Source organism: Rhipicephalus sanguineus, chromosome 2 (assembly GCF_013339695.2).
Source record: "Rhipicephalus sanguineus isolate Rsan-2018 chromosome 2, BIME_Rsan_1.4, whole genome shotgun sequence".
Lineage (NCBI taxonomy): Eukaryota > Metazoa > Arthropoda > Arachnida > Ixodida > Ixodidae > Rhipicephalus > Rhipicephalus sanguineus.
In genome coordinates, this window is record NC_051177.1 from 6,928,120 (window position 1) to 6,949,637 (window position 21,518).

At 49.6% G+C, this 21,518-nt stretch overlaps 1 protein-coding gene across 1 annotated transcript in view; it reads left to right on the forward strand.

Moving 5' to 3' along the window:
• Positions 1-21,518, forward strand: part of LOC119381034 (proton channel OtopLc) — a 531,927-nt gene that overhangs the window by 442,058 nt on the left and 68,351 nt on the right. The window contains exons 6-7 of the mRNA XM_049412134.1: positions 10,505-10,796; positions 18,509-18,675. Of these exons, the coding sequence (XP_049268091.1) occupies positions 10,505-10,796; positions 18,509-18,675 (459 nt within the window). The remainder of the gene's footprint in view (positions 1-10,504; positions 10,797-18,508; positions 18,676-21,518) is intronic.

Here is a 21,518-nt window from a genome sequence, read left to right on the forward strand (position 1 = left end):
CGGACCCCTCTGTGGAACCAACTGGTTCTATAAAAGGAACGCAAAACAGAATAAATTCGAACTTTGCAATGCATGTGAAAAGGGTTACTTTTGTGTTATACAGCCGCCATACATCGCAGCTGTATAAAACAACAAAAAAACCTTGCCTTTACACTGACGGAGCTGCATATGAATGATGTTAATTAAGTCGAATAGAATTATAATTTGCTTCGCAATGCGCCCTTTGCACTGGCGCGGGTTTTGTGCACCGAGATTTTTCTTACGGCGTTTTTAGCGTGAACAGTAACAAACACTTCATGTGACTCCAGCCGCACTGCGTATTTATTTCAGCGAAAGGCTTATATGCCTCAATAACACAAAGTTTGCCGTCGGTGTCTCGCGTCCTGCGGCGTCGGGGACGAGTGGGGCAAAAATCTCATCACGTGAGGACATCACCATAGGACGTTCATCATGACGGCACGATTGTAAAAATTTGAGGCGTCATATGACGTCACAATTCTGGCGTGACGTCTGTGCCGTAACACCATATTTGCCGTTGTAGCGCCCTCCTTTGGGGGTGAACGAAAGCGGAGAGCGGCGGACCTCAAGAGAAGAAAATTACACCATTTCCCGCTAAAGGGACCATGAGGCGATGCGAAGCCGGAGCATTGCACGATCGCGTTCCGTTGCCGTTCGCTGGGCATGCTATACCGACCTCGCGTCGTGGAACGCGAAGAGGAACGCTACGCGCGTCTTGTCTTCCCTCTAGCCTGGCCGTTAATTCTCACAGGGCGCGGGGAACGCGGTCGGCAGGCGTGGAGAGGGGGCAGCGTAGAAGAGGAGACAGAGGGGGAGGGGACGCGCATGCGCTGGTGCTCATCGCGGCGTTGCTCAGGAGAGAATTTCGCATGTCTAGCCCGCGTTTCAGGAATAGCGGGAAGGGAAATGGAGAAGGAGGGAGAGGGGATGTGGAGAGGGGAGGGAGAGGTGAGTGGCAGAAGGTATGCGCATGCGCAGTAAGGGTGGTCACGCCGCACCACCACCACCACCACCGTATTGAACGGAAGATACTTCGCATCTAAAAATCACACCATCTCCCGCTAAGGGACCATGAGGCGATGCGAGCAGTGTTTCGGCATGTAAGCCCGCGTTTCAGAGGTGGAGTGTTGAGGGGAAATGGGAGAAGGGAAGTGGAGAGGGGCGGTGAGAGGGAGGGGATAGGAGGAGTGGAGAGGATGTGGAGAGGGGGAGGAAGGGGGAGGAGAAGGGAAGGGCGAAGTGATGTGGCGAGGGAAGGGAAGAGGGGGAACGGGGAGGGGAGATGGGGAGAAGAGGGGAAGTGGAGAGGGTTTGGCGCATGCGCAGTAAGGTTCACGCCGCACCCCACCACCACCACCACCACCGATTGAACTCCGCTATAAGACTTCACTCTAAAACATGACGGCGCTCGCAGTGGCACGTGAGGCCACGGCTCGTGTCCCTCTGCATCGATTCTGGTTCAGCCGTCTCGTTCCTTTGCCCTGTGGCATAAGCCTACACTGTCATCACATGACATCGTTGCTTGACAAGGGTGTCAATGCGGCTAGTTGGTATTTCTTGCAGGTTTACTTAAAAGATATAGAAGAAATTACTTAAAAGATACAGAAGAAAACAAGAGCGTGAGTTATTTTGAAGCGTATATCTCAACAAGTTGGGCAGCAGATGCATCAGCAAGCCGTCTCTTGACCTATTTTCATGTGAAATAGGCTATCTCGATGATTAGTGTGGTAGGCCATTTTATCTGGTTTTATCTGTTTTACTATGTGGCAGTGTTAGAGGTAACACGTGGTGATTTTCATAGCTTTATATTTGCAATCGACGCAAAAAATTCATGACATACATAACCTGCATGTCATGATTTCCTGTTCCACCTGTCATTTACGTTCGTCATGCAGTGCGTCGCGTCGCGCAATATCAATTTTGGTGTATGTCAAGCAAGCGAAACGGCACGAGCGTCATGAGCATGACATGTAAATCATGTCGTGCATGTCATGCATGTCATGATTTTCATGCTACCACGTCTCATTTACCTTCGTCATACAGTCGCTTCGCGCAATACCAATTTTGGTGCACATCGAGCTAGCGAAGCGGCCGCGAATGCATCATGAGCGTGGCAATTAAATCATGACATACATGACATGCATGTCATGGTTTTCATCTTACCAACTGTCATTCATGTTCTTCATGCAGTCACATCGCGCAATACCAATTTTGGTGTATACCAATCTACTGAAACTGCCGCTAGCGCATCATGAGCGTGGTATGTATAATCGAGTACGTACATGACTTAGCATGTCATGATATTTCATGCTACCACGGCTCACTTACGTTCGGACCATACTGTCATGTCGCGTAACAACACCAATTTTGGTGTATATCACGCAAGCGAAAACGGACGCGAATGCACCATGAAGAGGCTGTAAATCATGACATACATGTCATTGATGTCTGGTTTCATGCTACCAACCTGTTATTCATGTCTTCATAAAGTCACATCGCACAGTACCCAATTTTGGTGTATATCAATCTAGCGAAACGGCCGCGAGTGCGCCATGAGCGTGGCATGTAAATCATGTCACACATGACATGCATATCATGATTTTCATGTTACCACGTGTCAGTTATGTTCGTCATACAGAAATGTCTCGTCATACCAGTTTTCGTATGTATCCCTTCATTTAAACGGCCGCGAGCGCCCCGAGACCATGTCATGTAAATCATGCTGCACATGACATTGCGCGTCATGATTTGCATGTTAGGACCTGTCATTATGTTAGTCATGAACTCTTGTCACGGCCGTACCAATTTTGGTATGTATGAAATTAACGGAACGACAACAAGAGCCCAAAGGCCGTGGAATGTAAATCATGCTGTTCATGACATGCGTGCCATGATTTTTATGATATGACCTGTCACTTATGTTCGTAATAAAGCCATGCTTATGACACACCAATTTTGGTATACATCCGATTAACGAAACGGCCAGGAGAGCACAAAGTCGTAGGCGGCTAGATAGAGATAGATAGATAGATAGATAGATAGGATAGATAGATAGATAGATAGATAGATAGATAGATAGATAGATAGATAGAATAGATAGATAGATAGATAGATAGATAGATACGCTCAAAGCTGCAGAAGTTCGCTAAGAAATTGCTTCGCATTAACAAAAACTCAGTTGCGAGTGCGCCTCTTTCCTGTCATCTTCTTTCTTACCAATTCGTACGCGGCGCTACACCCAAAAACCTGCAATCGTAGCTTGGTCCAAGGTGGCTGATCACGCCGGCCGTGCTAAACCGGTGATGTGCCGCCAATCCTGGATTGACATTGCGAAACCGCGCTAGGTGCACAATGCGTTCCTAGGGGGAGGGCTAGGATAAATACATCTAGGGAGCCTACGTAACGGCGGTTTGTTTTGTAACGCGTAATTTCGTGTTGAAATAAAACAGCGCTCGCGTGGCTCGACCCTACTGACGGCTGCAGAGTAAGGCGGACAGGGCGCGCTGTAGAAGACGCTGAGCCAGGCGTAGTTGGATTATGATGCAGGCACCAAAGGAGGCACGATGATCAGGGCGCCTCGTCATTTCTGACGGCACTCAGTCTTTCGCCTTCGAGTCGTCCTTGCGATAGCGTAAGAGACCTCGCTAGTTTCTATAGGGGCTCGCAGTGACATATTAGCTGAAGTGAACGAGCGTATGATGAGAGTCGGAAAATAACAATTGGGTCTAAACGTTAAGCGAATCAAATTGTGACGTAATCAATATTGTAACGGCACATATCAAGTGAAATAGCAATTGAATGAAGTTGGTGCTACCAGCAAAGTGCCATCATCGTTATCGGGCTCTCCCTTTCATCGCGCTGCTCGGCCGGTGCGCGTTCTCTTCGTTCACTTCATCTTCTGCTCGCTCCCCGTGCGCCCGCCTGATTAGCTCATTAGCACGGCGGTAGAGCTGGCTGACTAAGTCAATACATGCCAAAAGCATGCTAATAAAGCCACAATTTGCTCGGAACACGTTAATTGAGACGACGCTAACTAAGCTCTCCCATGCTAAGGCTGAGTTAATTAGGCCCACGCTACGTAATACAGCGTTAATTGAGACCTTGCTTTTAACGACCCTCTTATTTAACTGTCAAAAATTCGGCAGATCCCAAGCGTTGTGGGAATCAGTTTCATGCGTAGCAGTCAGCGAGTACTTCTATGCTGTATTTTATTACTTTGAGCCAAACGTTTCGAGATGGATCGACCTGTTTTCTAAGTGTAGAAGCTGTGTGCACATCGTGGACTTACCAGGAACGTCGACAACACTGGCGTTTAAATGGTAACTTACGCTGCGACGTAACATCAGCCCTCACGTTAGAGCACATACCTTAGCATTATCGAAGCTAAGTGCACTTTATGGTGCCATCACATGAATATTTTACGTGACGTTCGTTAATGTATTCCTCCGGTTTCAAGCAATGCTTCATTATAGCTTGCTGAATCATAGCAATACAAATGTAACGTTTATTAGACTCCTATAAAAGTGCAGCCAACACTGGAACCACAGACGTTAATCTAATATGACGCCTGTGTACATATGCAATGCAATGCAGTACATATGCAATGTTGATAAAGTGAGATAGCCAGCAGTGCCACCGAAATTGACAATTCACCAACATTACGCCTGCGTAGGGTCTTTTTCCAAAGCAGCTTCGTGAGTTGGTGTGGCTCTGTGATAGAATACTTGATTGCCACGCAGAATGTTTGGGTTCGATTCCTGCTGGGAGCCTGATATTTATTCTTTGCATTCGTCGGGTCAACGCTGCCTGTGTCAGTTTTTCTTAATGCTCTCGCATTTAAATTACCAACGTATGCTGTCGGCGTTCCTGGGTAGATAGAAATTTCCATCACCTGTGGCGCATACCTGTACACCGCGGCCCGTGGTAAACGGGTATGTGCCACACGTGTCTGGAGGAAAGAGTTTGACGACGTACGCGACAGGATTTTCACGTTATTCATGTCATGACCCGATAGTCATATTCGTCAAATCCTCTTGCCCTCCCATGCCAACTTTGATCTACACCAAGTTAAGGAGCCGATCATGAGAGCACCCAGACGTAGGCGGCCAGATAGATAGATAGATAGATAGATAGATAGATAGAAACGCTCAAAGTGCGAAAGGTTCGCTAAGAAATGCTTCGCTTTTAACATACGCAGGATGAGCGCGAACTAACAACTGTCACAGCTCGACGGTTAAAGCGCGCTGCTCAAACCCGAAGGAGGACGCACGAAACGAACGCACAAGTATACATTGGATGAGCACGAACTGTCACAGTTGTAACTTATTTGTGTGTGAGCAGCGCGCTCCTTTCGCAAAAGCGGCCGCTGCAGTGAGCGAAGTAACATTCGCGCTCACTGTAATTTCAACGCAAACAGCACAAGACGTACAAGCCACCCCCCATCACGACATAAGCTCGCGCGCAGAAGCGACCACGCACTGTGGAGGCGCACGCATCGCAACGCGTGCGGTGACGAGCGTTAAAGCGCGCCCTTCGAGCCCTTCGCGCCAACTCGCTAGTGATAGCGAACACACGCTGTAGTGTCACCGATATCTGTGTACCTGAAATGGTAAATGGCGTACATAAATAGCTTGCCGTTAGCATGCTGAAGAACGTGCCATCTGTGTCCGAGTCGGTTCGCACCGACTTGGCCACAGGGGTTGTAGGTTCGACTCTCGGCTGCGGTACTTAAAGTTTTTTTCTTTCCCATCTGTTAGTGTATATTTTACGTCATATCCGTGACGGAAATACGTCAGTGGAACCGTGGTGGACCCCGGCATAAAACACTTTGCGTTAAAAAAAGTTCAGTCAAAGGGAGCCGAACCCACGACCACTCGGTCCGCGACAACAGATGACGGTCACCGTATCCATTGCGCCACAGTCACACATTCTGGAGGCGTTACAATCCCGCTGTTTATATCTGATACTTTCCTCTCACAGTGCTCTTGGTTGGCGGAGTAGTGTCGTTGTCTGGGAGTGGTAAAGTGAAGTAATACATCATGCCCGTGGCCTCCACAATTCGCTCCTGCAACGCGTCGTTCCTATGCGTCCATCCCATTCGGCACGCTCCCAATGGAAGAGAAATTTTGTCGACGCCTTAACACACCGCGTAGTAGCGACCTTTGCCGAATCTTCGGCCTCGCTAATAGCATTCAACCCTACCAAAAAAAATTCGGCAGGTCCCACGCGTTGTGGGAATCAGTTTCATGCGAAGCAGTCAGCGAGTACATCTATACTGTGCTTTATGGCTTTGAGCCAAGCGTTACGAGGTGGATCGACGCGTTTTTGTAAATGTAGTATCTATGTGCACATCGTGGGCTTACCAAGCACGTTGACAACAATGGCGGTGAAAGGGTAACTGATGGTGCGACGTAACGTCAGCCCTCACGTTAAAGTACATATGTCAGTATTATTGAAACTAAGTGCACTTTATGGTGCAATCATGTGAATATCACACGTAACTTTTGTTAATGTATTCACCCGGGGTTGAGAAGTGCTTCAATATAGCTTGCTGCATCACAGGAATACAAATGTAATGCTTAATTGACTGCTATAAAAGCGCAGCCACCATTAGAACCACAGACGTTGATCTGATATGACGCCTGTAACGCAGGAGTACATATGTAGTGTTTATTGCTTTCTTGTAAAATTAGATAGGTGGCACCACAAACACAAGTGACGTTGCACCGAAATTACGCCTGCAGAGGCTGTTCTTTCAAACCAGTTTACAGACCTGGCGTGGCTCTGTGGTAAAATACCTGATTTCCACGCAGAATGCTTGGGTTCGATTCCTGCTGGGATCCTAGTTCTTATTCTTTCCATTCGTCGGGTCAACGCTACCAATGTCGGTTTTTCTTGACGCTCTCTGATTTAAATTACCAATGTCTGTTCTCGCCGTTCCTGGGTAGATATAAACTGTCAATCACCTGTGGCGCATAACCGTACACCGCGGCCCGTGGTAAATGGGTATGTGCCACATGTGTCTGGAGGAAAGGGTTTGACGACGTACGCGACGGGATTTTCGCGTCATTCATGTCATGAGCCGACAGTCATATTCGCCAAATCCTCTTACCTTCCCATGCCAATTTTGGTGTACACCAAGTTAGGGAGGCGATCATGAGAGCACCCAGACATAGGCGGCTAGATAGATAGATAGATAGATAGATAGATAGATAGATAGAAACGCTCAAAGTGCCAAAGGTTCGCTAAGAAATGCTTCGCATTTAATACCTCTGCGACGCGCACCTGCGTCGCCTGGCTGTAACGCCGCGTTCCCATCTTACGCTCGCCCCTAGAAAAATCGCGGCCGGGCTAGAGAGCAGACACGACGTGCGTTGCGTTTACCTCTAATCCGGCCGTGGCGTTCAATAACTGTTTAACATGCCGCGGGATGACGACTTTAGCCGAAGTTCTGTGAACAATCAGCAACGCTCTTCTGGTTGTCACACCGCTTTCTCTGATTACGCTCTGACCGTTAAATACTACAGCTACCACAAAGGCTTGTTCAATCATTGAACATGGACGTTAGCCATCGGGATGTAGATGTAACAACATGCGTCAACGCGGGAGCATCCACGGTATAATCCACGGTGTATAGCTGCCAAACAACAGGATAGATTGTGCAAGCTCTCTTATATCAATGTACAGTGAACATTAAATTACATCTGCAAGGATACGTTCTACTTTCGTGCTGGATGAAGTTGAGAGTATGACGGAAACCCGTCTGGCCGGGATGAAACATACTAGTTAAAGGGATCCGGACACCGACCAAATGATTTAAAAAGGAATGTATTGATGTTTCGGCTCCCCCACGGGAACCATGTTCACAATAAAAGATCGGCACAGCAGTTCGCCTTTTTATGCGCGGCGCATCACGTGACCAAGAGACCTGGCGTGCATCGGAGGAAGATTACCCTCGTTGCGATTAAGGGTGTGCGGCGTAGTTTGGATGATCAGGGAGTCCAGATAAAGGCGTGTAGCGCGATTCTTTTCCCTGGCAATCACACGGGCATCTTTCCAGCTGATAGCGTGTGACGTAGTTGCGCAGTGTTCGGCCACGGCATTGGACGCAACATGCTTATTCTTAACGTCATTCTTGTGCTGTTGAAGTCTCGTCTTGAATTTGCCGGTTTCCCCCACGTAGACGTAAGGGCAGTTCGCACAGGGGATGACGTACACAACACCCGGGTACCGTTCCTTTTCAAGAGGGTCCTTCACACGTACGAGTTCGTGCCGGAGCTTCCTGGACGGGACGTGCGCAACCTGCACGTCATAAGACCGCAGAACTCGTGCAAAGGACTCGCTTACTCCCGGAACATACGGAATTGCGGCCCGTTTCTCTGTGGGTCCAGATTGGGCGGGCACTGCACGAGCCAACTGGCGCCCCACTGAGTCAATTAGGTACTCAGGGTAACCACACGCCATCAGCTCCTGCCGCACCAGTGCATTGTCACCCGCACGGTCCTCCCCTGTCGTGCATACCCTTTCCGCCCGACGAAGAAGAGAGCCGACAACAGATCCCTTTCGCGAAGCCGGGTGCACCGATATGTAGTTCAGGTAGCGGCCAGTGTGAGTGGGCTTCCTAAACACCTTGAACGACAAGCCTGAGCCATCGCGTTTCACCAGGGCGTCCAAGAACGGTAGCTGGCCCTCAGACTGAATTGCTGCATGCATACTGTTGAGGTGAACCGTGAATAGGTGGAGGTTCTCCTGCTGCAAAACACTGAAGCAGTCGTCGACATACCTCAGAAAGCACTTCGGTTTCGGCGTAAACGAGGAAAGTGCCCGAGCTTCAATAGCCTCCATTGTTAGGTTAGCAACAGTCACCGAAATCGACGCCCCCATCGCCGCACCGTGTAACTGCCGGTAATACTTCTCCTGAAAGGTGAAATAGGTGTTCGACAGGAAAAACTTGTGTAGTCTGCCTAGGTCGTGCGCTTCGAGGGGAGATCGCTCGGGCAATGTCGGGTCCTTGTCGAGGGCGGCAACGCACACATCCACGGCCATGTCTATGAGTACACTCGTGAAAAGTGACACAACGTTGAAGGAAACCAAGACTTCGTCCGGATCGACTATTGTGTCTTTGACCTTTTCGATGAAGTCATACGTGTTGCGTATATAGGTAGCACCTTTGCCTACCAGGGCCGAGATGACCCTGTGAAGAAAACCTGACAGCCTGTGGAGCGGGGAGCGAGTGAAGTCCACTATAGGCCGCAGGGGGATATCGGTCTTGTGTACCTTCGGTAGGCCGTATATAGCTGGAGCTGATCCATTGTGGCAAAGCAATTTATAATGCAGCTGCTTGTTTTGAGGCGGCACCATGCGGAAGATGTTGGACAGAAGATTTTGCAAGTCCCTTTGTAGCTTAGGTGTAGGGTCTCTTGCAGCCGGGGCGTATGTTTGTTCATCACTCAGAAGCAAGTGCATTTTTTTTGATGTACTTGCTTTTGTCGAGAAGGACAGTAGCGTTACCCTTGTCGGCAGGAAGTATCACAATGTCATGATTCTCACGTAGCCTCTTGACGGCATCACGCTCCTGCTGGGACAAGGGGGCCACCGTGGGTTGAGTGCGCAGCTTTGACAAGACGTTTACAACGCGGGTGCGAGCCTCATCACGGCGAGACTGGTCGACCAAACAGACAGCACGCTCAGCAGCACATACCAACTTCTTCGTGTCTGTTGCGGGACCCATATTGAAGTTGAGACCGAGGTTCATGACTGCCATCTCGGGGCTGTTTGGCTGGTACGAGGACAGGTTGTACACCACCTTCTTTTGGGAGCCTGGTAACCGCGGTGTGAGGCGTTGCTTCAATCTTTCCAGCTTTTTGGCGTGGTATTGCTCGTCTTTATGAGCGCGAAGGTTGGCTTGAAAGTTGGCGTGCATTTGCATGCGTGCTACTTCGTCTGGACATTGAGCTTCAAGGCGCCGTCGGGAAAAGAATGCGTCATTCTTAAGTATTCGTGCTTGGTCCTTGCAATCCATGATTCTTGCTTGGAGCAAGTGCCGTTCCGCCTTGGAAACAACGCTCAGTCCAAATCTCGTCGACAGAGGCCTTTGAAGACGCAACGAGGGTGGGAACAGTCCCTGGGACTTGCAGGCAAGGTTAAACTTCAGATGCCCGTTGAATGCTAGAATGCGTGTCGTCAGGGAAACGTACCGGCGAATTTCTATCTGTTCTATCTTCGTCCTGCCATGTTAGCTCTGTTCTCGTTATCATGAGCCAACCCGCCCGAATGCGTATCTTACAGCACGACCACACACAACGCTAACTAGCAACAATAGATCTCGTTTTACAGCGCTATTCGCACCATTCGTCATCACATGATACGTGCGCATTTTATTGAAGCCCAGAGAAAAAACGCGACGGACTTTTTTTTAGTTTGAGCTGATCTCATCAAGGAATTGTGCACCGATGACTGTGTGATTATATTGTTTTGCTTTCCTTAGGTATACGGCATCGTGATGTGCGTTGTGGGCATAGCGTGGCTGGTTGTGCTGCACGTGGACCTGACGCGCTACAAGCTCCACATCCTGGCACGCATCAAGAAAAAATTGAAGGAGTACGAGGATCTGGCCGACCGTTTTTCATTCACTACCGAGTGCGTGATCAACGAACAATACCCGTGGGCCGAGACGACCAAGGACGAGCCGGATGACGAGGAGCACCACGTGTTGCCCCACTACCGCTTCCTCAAGGGACGACACTCGGGAAGCTTCTTCCTCAAGACGGGTATGGCCGGTAAGTGAGAGCAGTCGCCATACTGGGCAAGCGTTAACGGATGTAAATGTGCCTGGCACAAGTGTTAATTCAGACCAGGCGTACAATTTCAATTGCGTAACTAGGGAGTGGTTGAAAGCTGCAAACACATTAGAAAGGGTTCATAGTCATCATCATAGTCAGCCACAATGTCAACAAAATGTGTCGCTGAACAACAGCGATCCGACCCGGAACTCAGAGGCCTTATGGAACACCTCGAAGGCAAGACCGCCGTCGTTCCGACAGTATCCAAACGAGCACTGGCGTCGTTTTTCTTACGCGACGGCGTTCTCCAAAAGAACATCTCACCACTTCTAGCCAAGTACCTTCTCGTGGTGCCTTCAGAATTGCGACCAGAACTCCTCCAGGCTCTGCACGACGACCCCACAGCAGGACACGTCGGTGTTTCCCAAACGCTGGCAAAAATACAGGAAAAGTACCACTGGCCACGACTTGCCGCCGACGTCACTCACTACGTAAGGACATGCCGAGGCTGTCAGCGACGCAAGACAGCGCCAACAAGACCAGCGGGCTTTCTTCAGCCGATCGAGCCACCTCCACGACCGTTCCAGCAGATCGGGATGGACCTCCTGGGGCCGTTGCTAACGTCGACTAGCGGTAATAAGTGGATCGTCGTAGCTACCGACAACCTGACCCGCTACGCCGAAACAAGCGCCCTACCTAGAGGCAGTGCCGCCGAGGTAGAGAAGTTCTTCGTTGAAGATATCATTCTGCCTCATGGCGCCCCAGAGGTCCTCATCACCGACAGAGGTACGGCGTTTATGCGGAGCTAACTCAGGCGATCTTTAGGTACAGCCAGACAAGCCACCGCCGGACCACAGCCTACCATCCTCAGACCAATGGCCTCACCGAGCGGCTAAATAAGACCATCCCCAACATGCTGGCCATGTACGTTGACGTCGAGCACAAGACGCGGGATGCCATCCTCCCGTACATGACCTTCGCATACAAGACCGCTGTGCATGAAACGACGCAGGTGACGCCTTACACATTGGTCTACGGAAGGAGCCCAGCAACGACGCTCGACGCAATGTTGCCAAGGGCCACCGGCGAAGCGAATCTCGACGTACTGCTGATTTGCAACGCGCCGATGAAGCTGGACAGCTCGCCCGCCTGCGCATCAAAAACGAGCAGAGGGTCGACAGCCACCGTTACAATCTTCGACGACGCCACATGGAATACCAACCCGGTGACCGTGTGTGGGTTTGCACGCCGATACGCCGTCGAGGACTTAGCGAGAAGCTTCTTGGGCGATACTTCGGGCCATACAAGGTGATTCGACGTCACGGCGCTCTAGACTACGAGATTATCCCGGACGGCATTACGACCTCTCAAAGGCACCGTGCACGATCTGAAGTCGTCCATGTCGTGCGCCTTAAGCCGTTTTATGCGCGTTAGCGAACCTGGGGACTGAGCATTTTGCTTCATTATTTTAATTTTGCTTGTACTTATTGCTTGTTGTAATCGATTTGTGTATGCATTTGCTTTTTGTTTACTTCTATGTTCTGGTCACAAGGATCGGGACGATGCTTTCAGAGGGGGGCAATGCAACGCCCACTTCTTTTTTTATTTTGGTGTATTCGGGTTTGACCAACAAAAATGGTTAGCAACGCTCGACGCTGACCGTGCCGCAGTGTTCGAGAGGCTTCGCGATCGTAGTAGATCATTTTGTTAAGACTGCGCGCAGGACGCGAATAGTCTAGATTATTCCGGAGCTTGCGCGACCACCACTGATAAGTCTGGAAAGTTCGATGCGTGATGCATAAAAGACGGCGCGTCCCAGCCATCGGCAGTCTATCGACGGACGACGCCCTGTTCCCCGCTATCAGTGTACAGCGTGTATTGCTGTAGTTCGAATTCTCATTTCCCGGCCACAATTTCGGCCAAACGAACAATTTCATCTTGAAAATGCCGACTGTTGTCTTCGTGGACTTCGCGGCCACGTGACTATATATATATATATATATATATATATATATATATATATATATATATATATATATATATATATATATATATATATATATATATATATATATACGTAACAAGGGAGAGTACGACGCACGTTCATTTTTTTGCGGTATACTTACTGACGTTGCAGCAGGTGGACCAGCCTTTCCCAAAGCACCACCACAACAAAGGCTGGTCCACCAGCCGAAACGTCAATAAATATAACGCCAAAAATCAACGTGCGTCATGCTCTCACATGTTCCTTATTCTACAGGGGCCAACGTGACTTCCTTGCCCAACATATATATATATATATATATATATATATATATATATATATATATATATTGTCTGAAGAATTTTGTTCTTCTTTCGATGTCGGGCAAACTTCTCTCGGCCGCACCTCCGCTGTTACGCATCGCATCGACACTGACGCCCAACCACCACTGCGGCAACGTCCACATCGCGTCTCCCGCAGAACGTCGGGTAATTAATGAGCAAGTCGACGATATGTTTCGACGCTATGCTATTCGGCCCTCGGACAGCCCATGGGCGTCTCCTGTTGTTCTCGTTGCGAAGAAGGACTGTTCTGTGCGGTTGTGTGGACTACCGAGGCTCAACAAGATCACTCGCAAGGATGTTTATCCGCTGCCGCGAATCGACGACGCGTTGACAGCCCACAAAGAGCAGAATTCTTTTCATCTCTCGATTTGCGCTCGGGGTACTGGCAAGTACCCATGGCTGATGACGCTCGACCGAAGACAGCCTTTGTCACACCCGACGGCTTGTACGAGTTCAACGTCATGCCGTTTGTTCTGTGTAATGCGCCCACAACCTTCGAGCGCATGATGGACACCGTTCCGCGCAACTTGAAATGGCACACATGCTTGCGTTACCTGGACGACGTCGTCGTTTTTGCTCCGGACATATCCACGCATATCCAACGCCTGCGGCATGTTTTGACGCGTTTGAGCAAAGCCGGCTTTCAACTCAATCTGAAGAAGTGTCGATTTGCAGCACGGCAGCTGACAACCCTCGGCTACGTCGCGTCCAAAGACGGAATCCTTCCCGATCCGAAATAGCTTCGGGCCGTGGCCGAATTTGTCAAACCTACGTCCGTGAAAGAACTGCGCAGTTTCGTAGGACTGTTTTCTTACTTTCGACGATTCATACCAAACTTTTCCACCATCATATCGCCGCTGGCGAAGCTGCTTTGAAGTAACGGGTCCCTAAATTCGTCGTCGTCCGAGTGCGACAACGCGTTCACAAAGCTCCGTCATTTATTGACGTCTCCTCCCATACTACGCCACTACGACCCTACGGTCCCAACGGAGGTACACACGGACGCCGGCGGTGTAGGCCTCGGCGCTGTCCTCGCGCAGCGCAAACGAGGGTTCCCCGAATATGTTGTCGCATATGCAAGTCGTACGCTTACTAGAGCCGATAAGAATTACACTGTTACGGAAAAAGAGTGCCCGGCGATCATCTGGGCTCTTGCAAATTTTCGACCTTATTTGTATGGTCGCCCATTTGATGTCGTCACCGACCATCATGCACTATACTGGTTGTCATCATTGAAGGATCCCTCAGGCCATCCGCTGGGCACTTAGCCTCCAAGATTATGGCATCCGTGTGCTGTACCGTAACGGACGCCAGCATGCTGACCCCGACGCCCATTCGCGCTCCCCCTTGCCTGATGACAACGCGCCCTGCTCAGTATCTTTTATTACAGTTTCTTCCATCGACGTGTACACCATCTCTACCCAACAGCGCAAGGATAAATGAATTGCCTCCCTGATCGATTTTCTCACTGATCCGTCGGCAACACCACCTACTCGCGCGTGCGTCGTCAAGCTCACCATTTCGCCATTCCTAACGACCTACTGCACCGACAGAATTCCGACGCCGACGGCCGCGAATGGTTACTAGTGATACTCCGCAGTCTGCATTCTGAAATATGCGAGTCACTCCACTCTGATCCGCAATGCGCGCACTCTGGGGTATCCAAAACTTACCACCGCATTCGACAACGATACTTCTAGCGAGGGATGTTCCGTTACGTGCAGAAGTTCGTTCGCTGGTTCCTCGATTGGCAACGCCGAAAATCTGCAACGCACGTGTCGCCAGCAGGTCTACAACCATTACCTTGCCCTCACCGTCCATTTGGGCTCGTGGGCATCAATTTGTATGGGCCGCTTTCTCTGACGTCTGCTGGCAACCGCTGGGCCATCGTCGCTGTTGACCATCTGACCCGATACGCCGAAACCGCCGCCCTCCCAGCGGCTACAGCGTGCGATGTTGCCTCCTTCCTGCTACAACGATTCATACTGCGCCACGGTCCACCCCAGGAGGTTCTCAGCGATCGAGGCCGTGTCTTCTTGTCGGAATTTCTAGAAACCATTCTCAAAGAGTGTCATGCTGTTTACCGCAAAACTACTGCTTACCACTCGCAGACGAATGGCCTAACCAAACGCTTTAACCGCACGCTGAGCGACATACTGTCAATGTGTTAAAATGTGTTAATGAATGTATTAACGAGCAAGGCGACCAGACGGTTTTCACCGATAAATGTGGTGTTTCTACCGGGGCATTTCTAGAAATCCTTTCCATGTATTTAAAGTCGACGCTGGTAGGTTGGAAGGAAGGCGTTTATGTGCAGAAATCAGGGATATGTATTGGTTCTAAGGTTGATCCGGTTCTTAGTGATTTATACCTTAGCAAGATTGACAATCTTTTGGAAGGCGCCTTAGGTAATTCGGTTATTAAGGTTTTTCGTTATGTGGACGACTACTTGATTTTTTGTAGTGGTGAGGACTTTGGAAAGGTGGTAACTTCCGTGAGCGAAAAATTTGAATTAAATGGAGGAGGGCTGAGCTTTACAAAAGAGGTGCCTCAGAATAATGGAATACAATTTCTAGACATTTCCTTAACGTTCCAGAAGAACCACGTGTGCTGGCAGTATTCTCCTAGATCTTCCAAACCGCTGTTAAATTTTTCGTCGAAGCACTCGAAGGTTGTAAAAACGGCATCGCCATGTCTTGCCTTAAGTCATGCCTCACCAAGTCGTGTGAGCACAAAATGAGTGATAGCTTTAGCGCACAGGTTACGCGTCTTTTAGATGTTGGGTATCCTCGTGATGCAGTGGCCACGGTCGCTGAGCGTTTAAAGAAATCTATTGTGTTAAGTCCGAGCATGGTTGCAGAAAGCGATAGGAAGAAACGTGTCGTAGGTATTCCGTACATTCATTGCATATCTCACAGGCTAAAGAAAGTAGGAAGTAGATACGGCGTTAATGTTGTTTTCACGGCTGCCAATAAGCTAGGTAAGATTTGTGCCGCTGTGCAGAGGAAGAATGAGCGAGTAAAAGACAAGAAGCGGACCGATAATTGTTTCGTAAAACACACCAACAATTCACTGGATGCCGTACGAGTGTGGTGTATAAGGTCCCTTTCAGCTGCGGCCGCTTCTACGTAGGACAGACGGGCCGATGCATTAACCAGAGATTGTTGGAACATAAGAGATCGCTAACAGGAGGCTCACCTTCTAATCTATCTTTACATTGTCGAGATTGTAAGTGCACGCCAAAATTCGATGAATGCGCAGTGTTGTACCGGCATAGAAATGAAGAAACGCGCCTGATGATTGAAGCATGGCATATCGAGAATAGTGGTAGCGCATGCGTGAGCCAACCGTCGATTAACATGCATAAAGATGAAATCAAATGCCTTAACAGTTATCTTCCACGTAGACCGCCACGCGTGCCGGATTGATAGGTTCGCCGGTTGCATGGGCATGCCCAGATAAGTTTTCGTGCCTTTTTTCTTTTCAGCCGTTGTGCGTCTCTTCAGTTGTTAGTCGGCGTTTGTGGTGTCCTGATCTCTTTCTTGTGTCCGTGTTTGCACGCCCTGTCTCTTTTTAGAATGTCAATGTACGTCGCCGCCGATCACACAAATTGGGATGCGATTCTGCCCTTCGTCACCTACGCATACAATACCGCCCCTCAGAGCACTACTGGTTTTTCACCATTCTTATTGCACGGAAGGCATCCGTCGCACACCATCCACACGATACTTCCATACAAGCCGGATCCATCTGATTGTGCGCTTATTTCTACCACAGCCAGGCTTGCTGAAGAGTCAGAGTTTCACCGCAAGGGCGAAGCAATGAATGCGATAGCACAAATTGTAGTGTTATACGAAGTGAGGCTGTCAGCTAACTGTTTTGTATTCGATCTCGCGTAACTACAAAACGCTGGTGTAAGAGAATACGGCCGCTCCAGGGTGAGATGCTCTCCGCATACTCATTTCGCCTTGGGAGCGTAGCACGTTGAAGGGTGTACGAGCCGGCCGCTGTGATGGCTGTCGAGATAGCGTGCGCGCGAGCGATCGCGACCGTGCCCTTAGATTCAAAGTTCAATGTTGCTGCTCGCGCGACACCCCCCCCCCCCCTCGCGTCTTTGCGTGCCTGTTAAAGATGGGTGGGGCGTTTCCTGTCTGCTTCGACAGCAGGCCTCCCAAGCGGGGTGATGTTATCGCATGCACCCTCCGAGCGACGGAAATGGGCCGGCTCGTTTGATCTCTGCTTCGGCCGCGTTCGTCGCCCCCGCTTTCGCGTTTTTACCCGCAGTAGAACATACGATGCGCGGGGGGATCTTATCAATTTGGACTTCACACGGGACATGACGGCTACGGCGGAGGCAAAAACCCGTCGTGACTGTCCATATGACTGCTATCGCAATAAAAGTTCCGTTGCCTGGAATCGAACATACGACCCCTCGCTCTGCAGCGCGTGGTGCGAACCGACTCGGCCACAGACGGCACGTCCTCCTGTATGCTAAGGGCGAGCTATTTATATACACCATTTACCATTAGCAGTACTCAGAGATCGGTGTCACTTCAGCGTGTTATCGCTATCACTAGAGAGATGGCGCGAAGGACTCGAATGGCGCGCATTAAGAGTCGTCGCCCCGCGCATTCCGATGCGCGCGCTTATCTCGTGATGGGGGGTGGTTTGTACGTAGTGTGCTCTCACCACAAGTTTGCGTTGATGTTACAGAGAGCACGAAGGTCACTTCACGCACTGGAGCGGCCGCTTTTGCGAAAGGAGCGCGCGGCTCACACATGAGTTACATACAACTGTGACAGTTGGTTTGCACTCATTTTGTTTATGCTTGTGCGTTAGTTTCGTGCGTCCTTCTTTGCGTTTGAGCAGCGCGCTTTAATCGTCTAGCTGTGACAATTGTTAGTTCGCGCTCATCCTATGTATGTTCTTTCCGTGCGTCCTTTCTGGTCCAGCAGCGCGTTACGAGTTTCAAGCTGCTTACCGTTCTTCGTGGGACATTACATTTTCTTCCTATAGCATTCATTCCTTCGCCCTAGTGCCGAAACAATGCACAACAAACGCTCAACTACGTCTGCGAAGACGCGTTTCACTTTCGTGTTATGCCGATTCCTACTACAGAGGGACCAGCCATGTTTTTTTTTTACGTGTGCCTGCACTTCATGTTATTCATTACGCACCGGATCCAAGGAAACTAAACGTACGCATACATAAATATACGCGAGCGTTGAGTGGATAATCCGGCGGAATATGTAGTGGAAGAAGAAGGCAGCTTGCGAAACACAACTTGACTGATGTTTCAGCAGGTGGACCTGCCTTTCTCAGCGCGAACCCATACATATATTGCGTGTGTGTATAATATGTACTGTTTCTTTTTATTGCAGTGTTTTGTTCCGGGCACATAATCCACGAAGGTTTAATGCTTTCGAAACACGTGATTGATTGGAATAGAGACCCTGACAACTGCAGAGACATCATCAGCATCCTTCTGCATTCTCTGAGGCCAGTGTATTCTTTTTACCAGCTGTTCATCATATTCAAGTACTCGAACGTAAGTATAACTTTCGTGCTGTTCTATGTCCAATGCGCTTATTTTTGAACGGACAGTTGCGGATTATGTATGCTTACTAGTTGCCTGACTTGTTTTGACACACAGTGTTCTTTATTCGTATTTACTCAAGTTGGTGGAATTCAAGCAGGTTAGGAGATGCGTTGACGACGGGCTCTCAAGTATAGTGTGCATAGAGGGCCCATTTCCTCCCAAACCCGGCAAGAGTTGCTTCGCCTGTCCACAGCAGGCCTCTCCCAGTTATTTCAAGCCGTTAACTGCGACTTCACGTTACGCCTACGTCAATATCACCCAGCCAATTGACGTCCTCGGCCGCGCTTATCTGCCCTTCCCATGACGTGGCCTTTCCTGGTTCATTTTGTTCTCTTCACGTTTACAAGGATATCGCTACCCCTGTTTGTTATGTCGTCCACTTTGTTGTCTTTCGATCTGCTAGAGCGTCTATCATTTTTTGTTCCGTTGGACGGTGGCTGGTCCTCAGTTTCTGCCCGAGTTTCATTGTTCTTCTCCAGGCTTCTATCCCATGTATTAGATCCGACAAAATGCGATGCTCGTGTACTTTTCGCCTTAGTCAGTGGTGGGTAATTGTAATGAATTAAGGATCTCTACGTATGCGCACGATCCCACCTTTATTAAATGCGAAGCATTTCTTAGCGAACCTCAAGCACTTTGGCCGTTTTTATCCATCTAGCCGCCTACGTCTAGGCGCTCTCCTGGTCGTCTCCATAACTTCTACTATACCAAAATTAGCATAGCAGGGGATAAGTGTATGACAAACACGATTCACTGGTCATGACATCAATAACGCAAAATACCTGTCGCCTACGTCATGAAACCCTTTCCCTCAGTCACGTGTGGCACATACCCGTAAACCAGAATTAATATTATGCGGGTATGTGCCACACGTTATACAGGGTCTCAACCAACACAGTAACCGCGAACACACACATTGACACGCAAGGAAAGTGATAATAATAATAATTGTTGGGGTTTTATGTCCGAAAACCACGATATGATATAAGAGACGCAGTAGCGAAGGGCTCCAGAAATTTTGACCATCGGGTATTCTTTATCGTGTACTGAGATCGCACAGAACACGACCATCTAGCATTTTGCCTCTATCGAAATGCGACCGCCGCGGCCGGGATCGAACCCGCGACCTTCGGGTCCGCAGCCGAGCACCTTAACCGCTACACCACCGCGGTGGACGCAAGTGAGGAAATTGAAGACAGAACACCCCTGAAAGACGCTCAACTACCATCCACTCGTTCACGTGGTCCGCAACGTGGACCACGTGGATTACACAAAAACCGGCATCAATGCTTCCTACAATAAATCTGCTGAAAGAACCAGGCCTGTCATCATTACCGGTGACTTCAACATTCATTTATCAAGACCCAAAAATGCTTGGTCCTTATACTGCGTGAAAGACGGATTGTATGTGGGGAGGGCATCAAAAGGCCTTGCTGCCACGTGCACTACAGGAGGCATCCTAGATCATTTCATGGTAAGAGGCATCAAGGATTTCCGCCAGCTGCACTATACCTCGCACTTCACTACATTAGCCTCCTCATGCCGCGATCACGAACGGATCCGACTAACAAGTCCGCTCCAGCTGCCGGTGCTCACTGATCACGGTGATGATGACCTTGTTCAAGAACTGTCAAGAACCCCTTCTACATATACACACGGGTTCATGAAACGTGCGTGCGTCCTCCGTCATAACGTACAAGTATAAGCATTAAAACTGTAACTGTGACTGCAACGTACGTGCAGTGCGCCTGCTCATGCCTCTCGGCTGTGTATAGAGTCACTGTATATGCTACCTTTAGGTAGCAGAGTTGCGCATAGGTCCGGCTAGCAACCACAGCTATGCGGTGAAGTCGCACTTTGTTTTTGCAGGCGACGTGCCTACCGTGTCGCCGATTAACCAGTCTGGCGTGTCGAAGACCGGTGATAAACATTGGCTGTCGATGGCTAGTGTTAATTCAGTTCGCTGCAGCGGCGGCGTCGAGAAATAAAAAAATTGGCCCAAGCGGCAGCTTCTCCGCAATGCATGGTTGCTAGCGGCGTTGGAAGACAGATGCGCAACTCTGCTACCTAAAGGTAGCATATACAGTAACTCTAGCTGTGTATATATCGTAGCTCCCTCGTTCGGGTGGCGCGCAAACAGGAGAGCGTGCGATGGCAAGAGAAGAAAATAAAGAAGGCGCTAGGCTATGGCACGTGAAGCCACGGCTCACGTTTCTTGCTGGCATCGATTATGGTCGAGGCGTGTGTTTCCTTTGCTCCTGTGGCATAAGCCTACAACTGAAGACCGCCTTGACTACCCGCCTCAATAGAGACACCTGGGTGGATGCCTTACCGCAGGTGCTCTTAGGTTTACGAACTGTCATCCGGGCAGACCTGCAGTGCTCAACAGCAGAGCAGGTCTATGGCACTTCTCTACGGCTTCCGGGACACTTCTTCATGTCAACGAAGCTATCAGACCAGCCACAACAATTCCAACAACGCCTTCTCGACTGCGTTCAACATCTCCGGCCCACTACACCCAGACCTTCCGAACACAAGACCATATTCGTCCACCCTGATATGGCCACTGCAACACATGTTTTCGTGCGCCACGACGCGGTCAGACCACCTTTGACACCAGCCTACGACGGACCATTCCGCGTCCTTAACCGCACTCCCAAAACTGCCACTCTTCTTCAGAACGGCCGTGAAGAGACAGTCAGCTTATACCGACTTAATCCGGCATACCTGGAGACCGCCATAGAAAGCCTCTCATCTACGCCTGACCTTCCGTTGGACTACCACAAACGGCA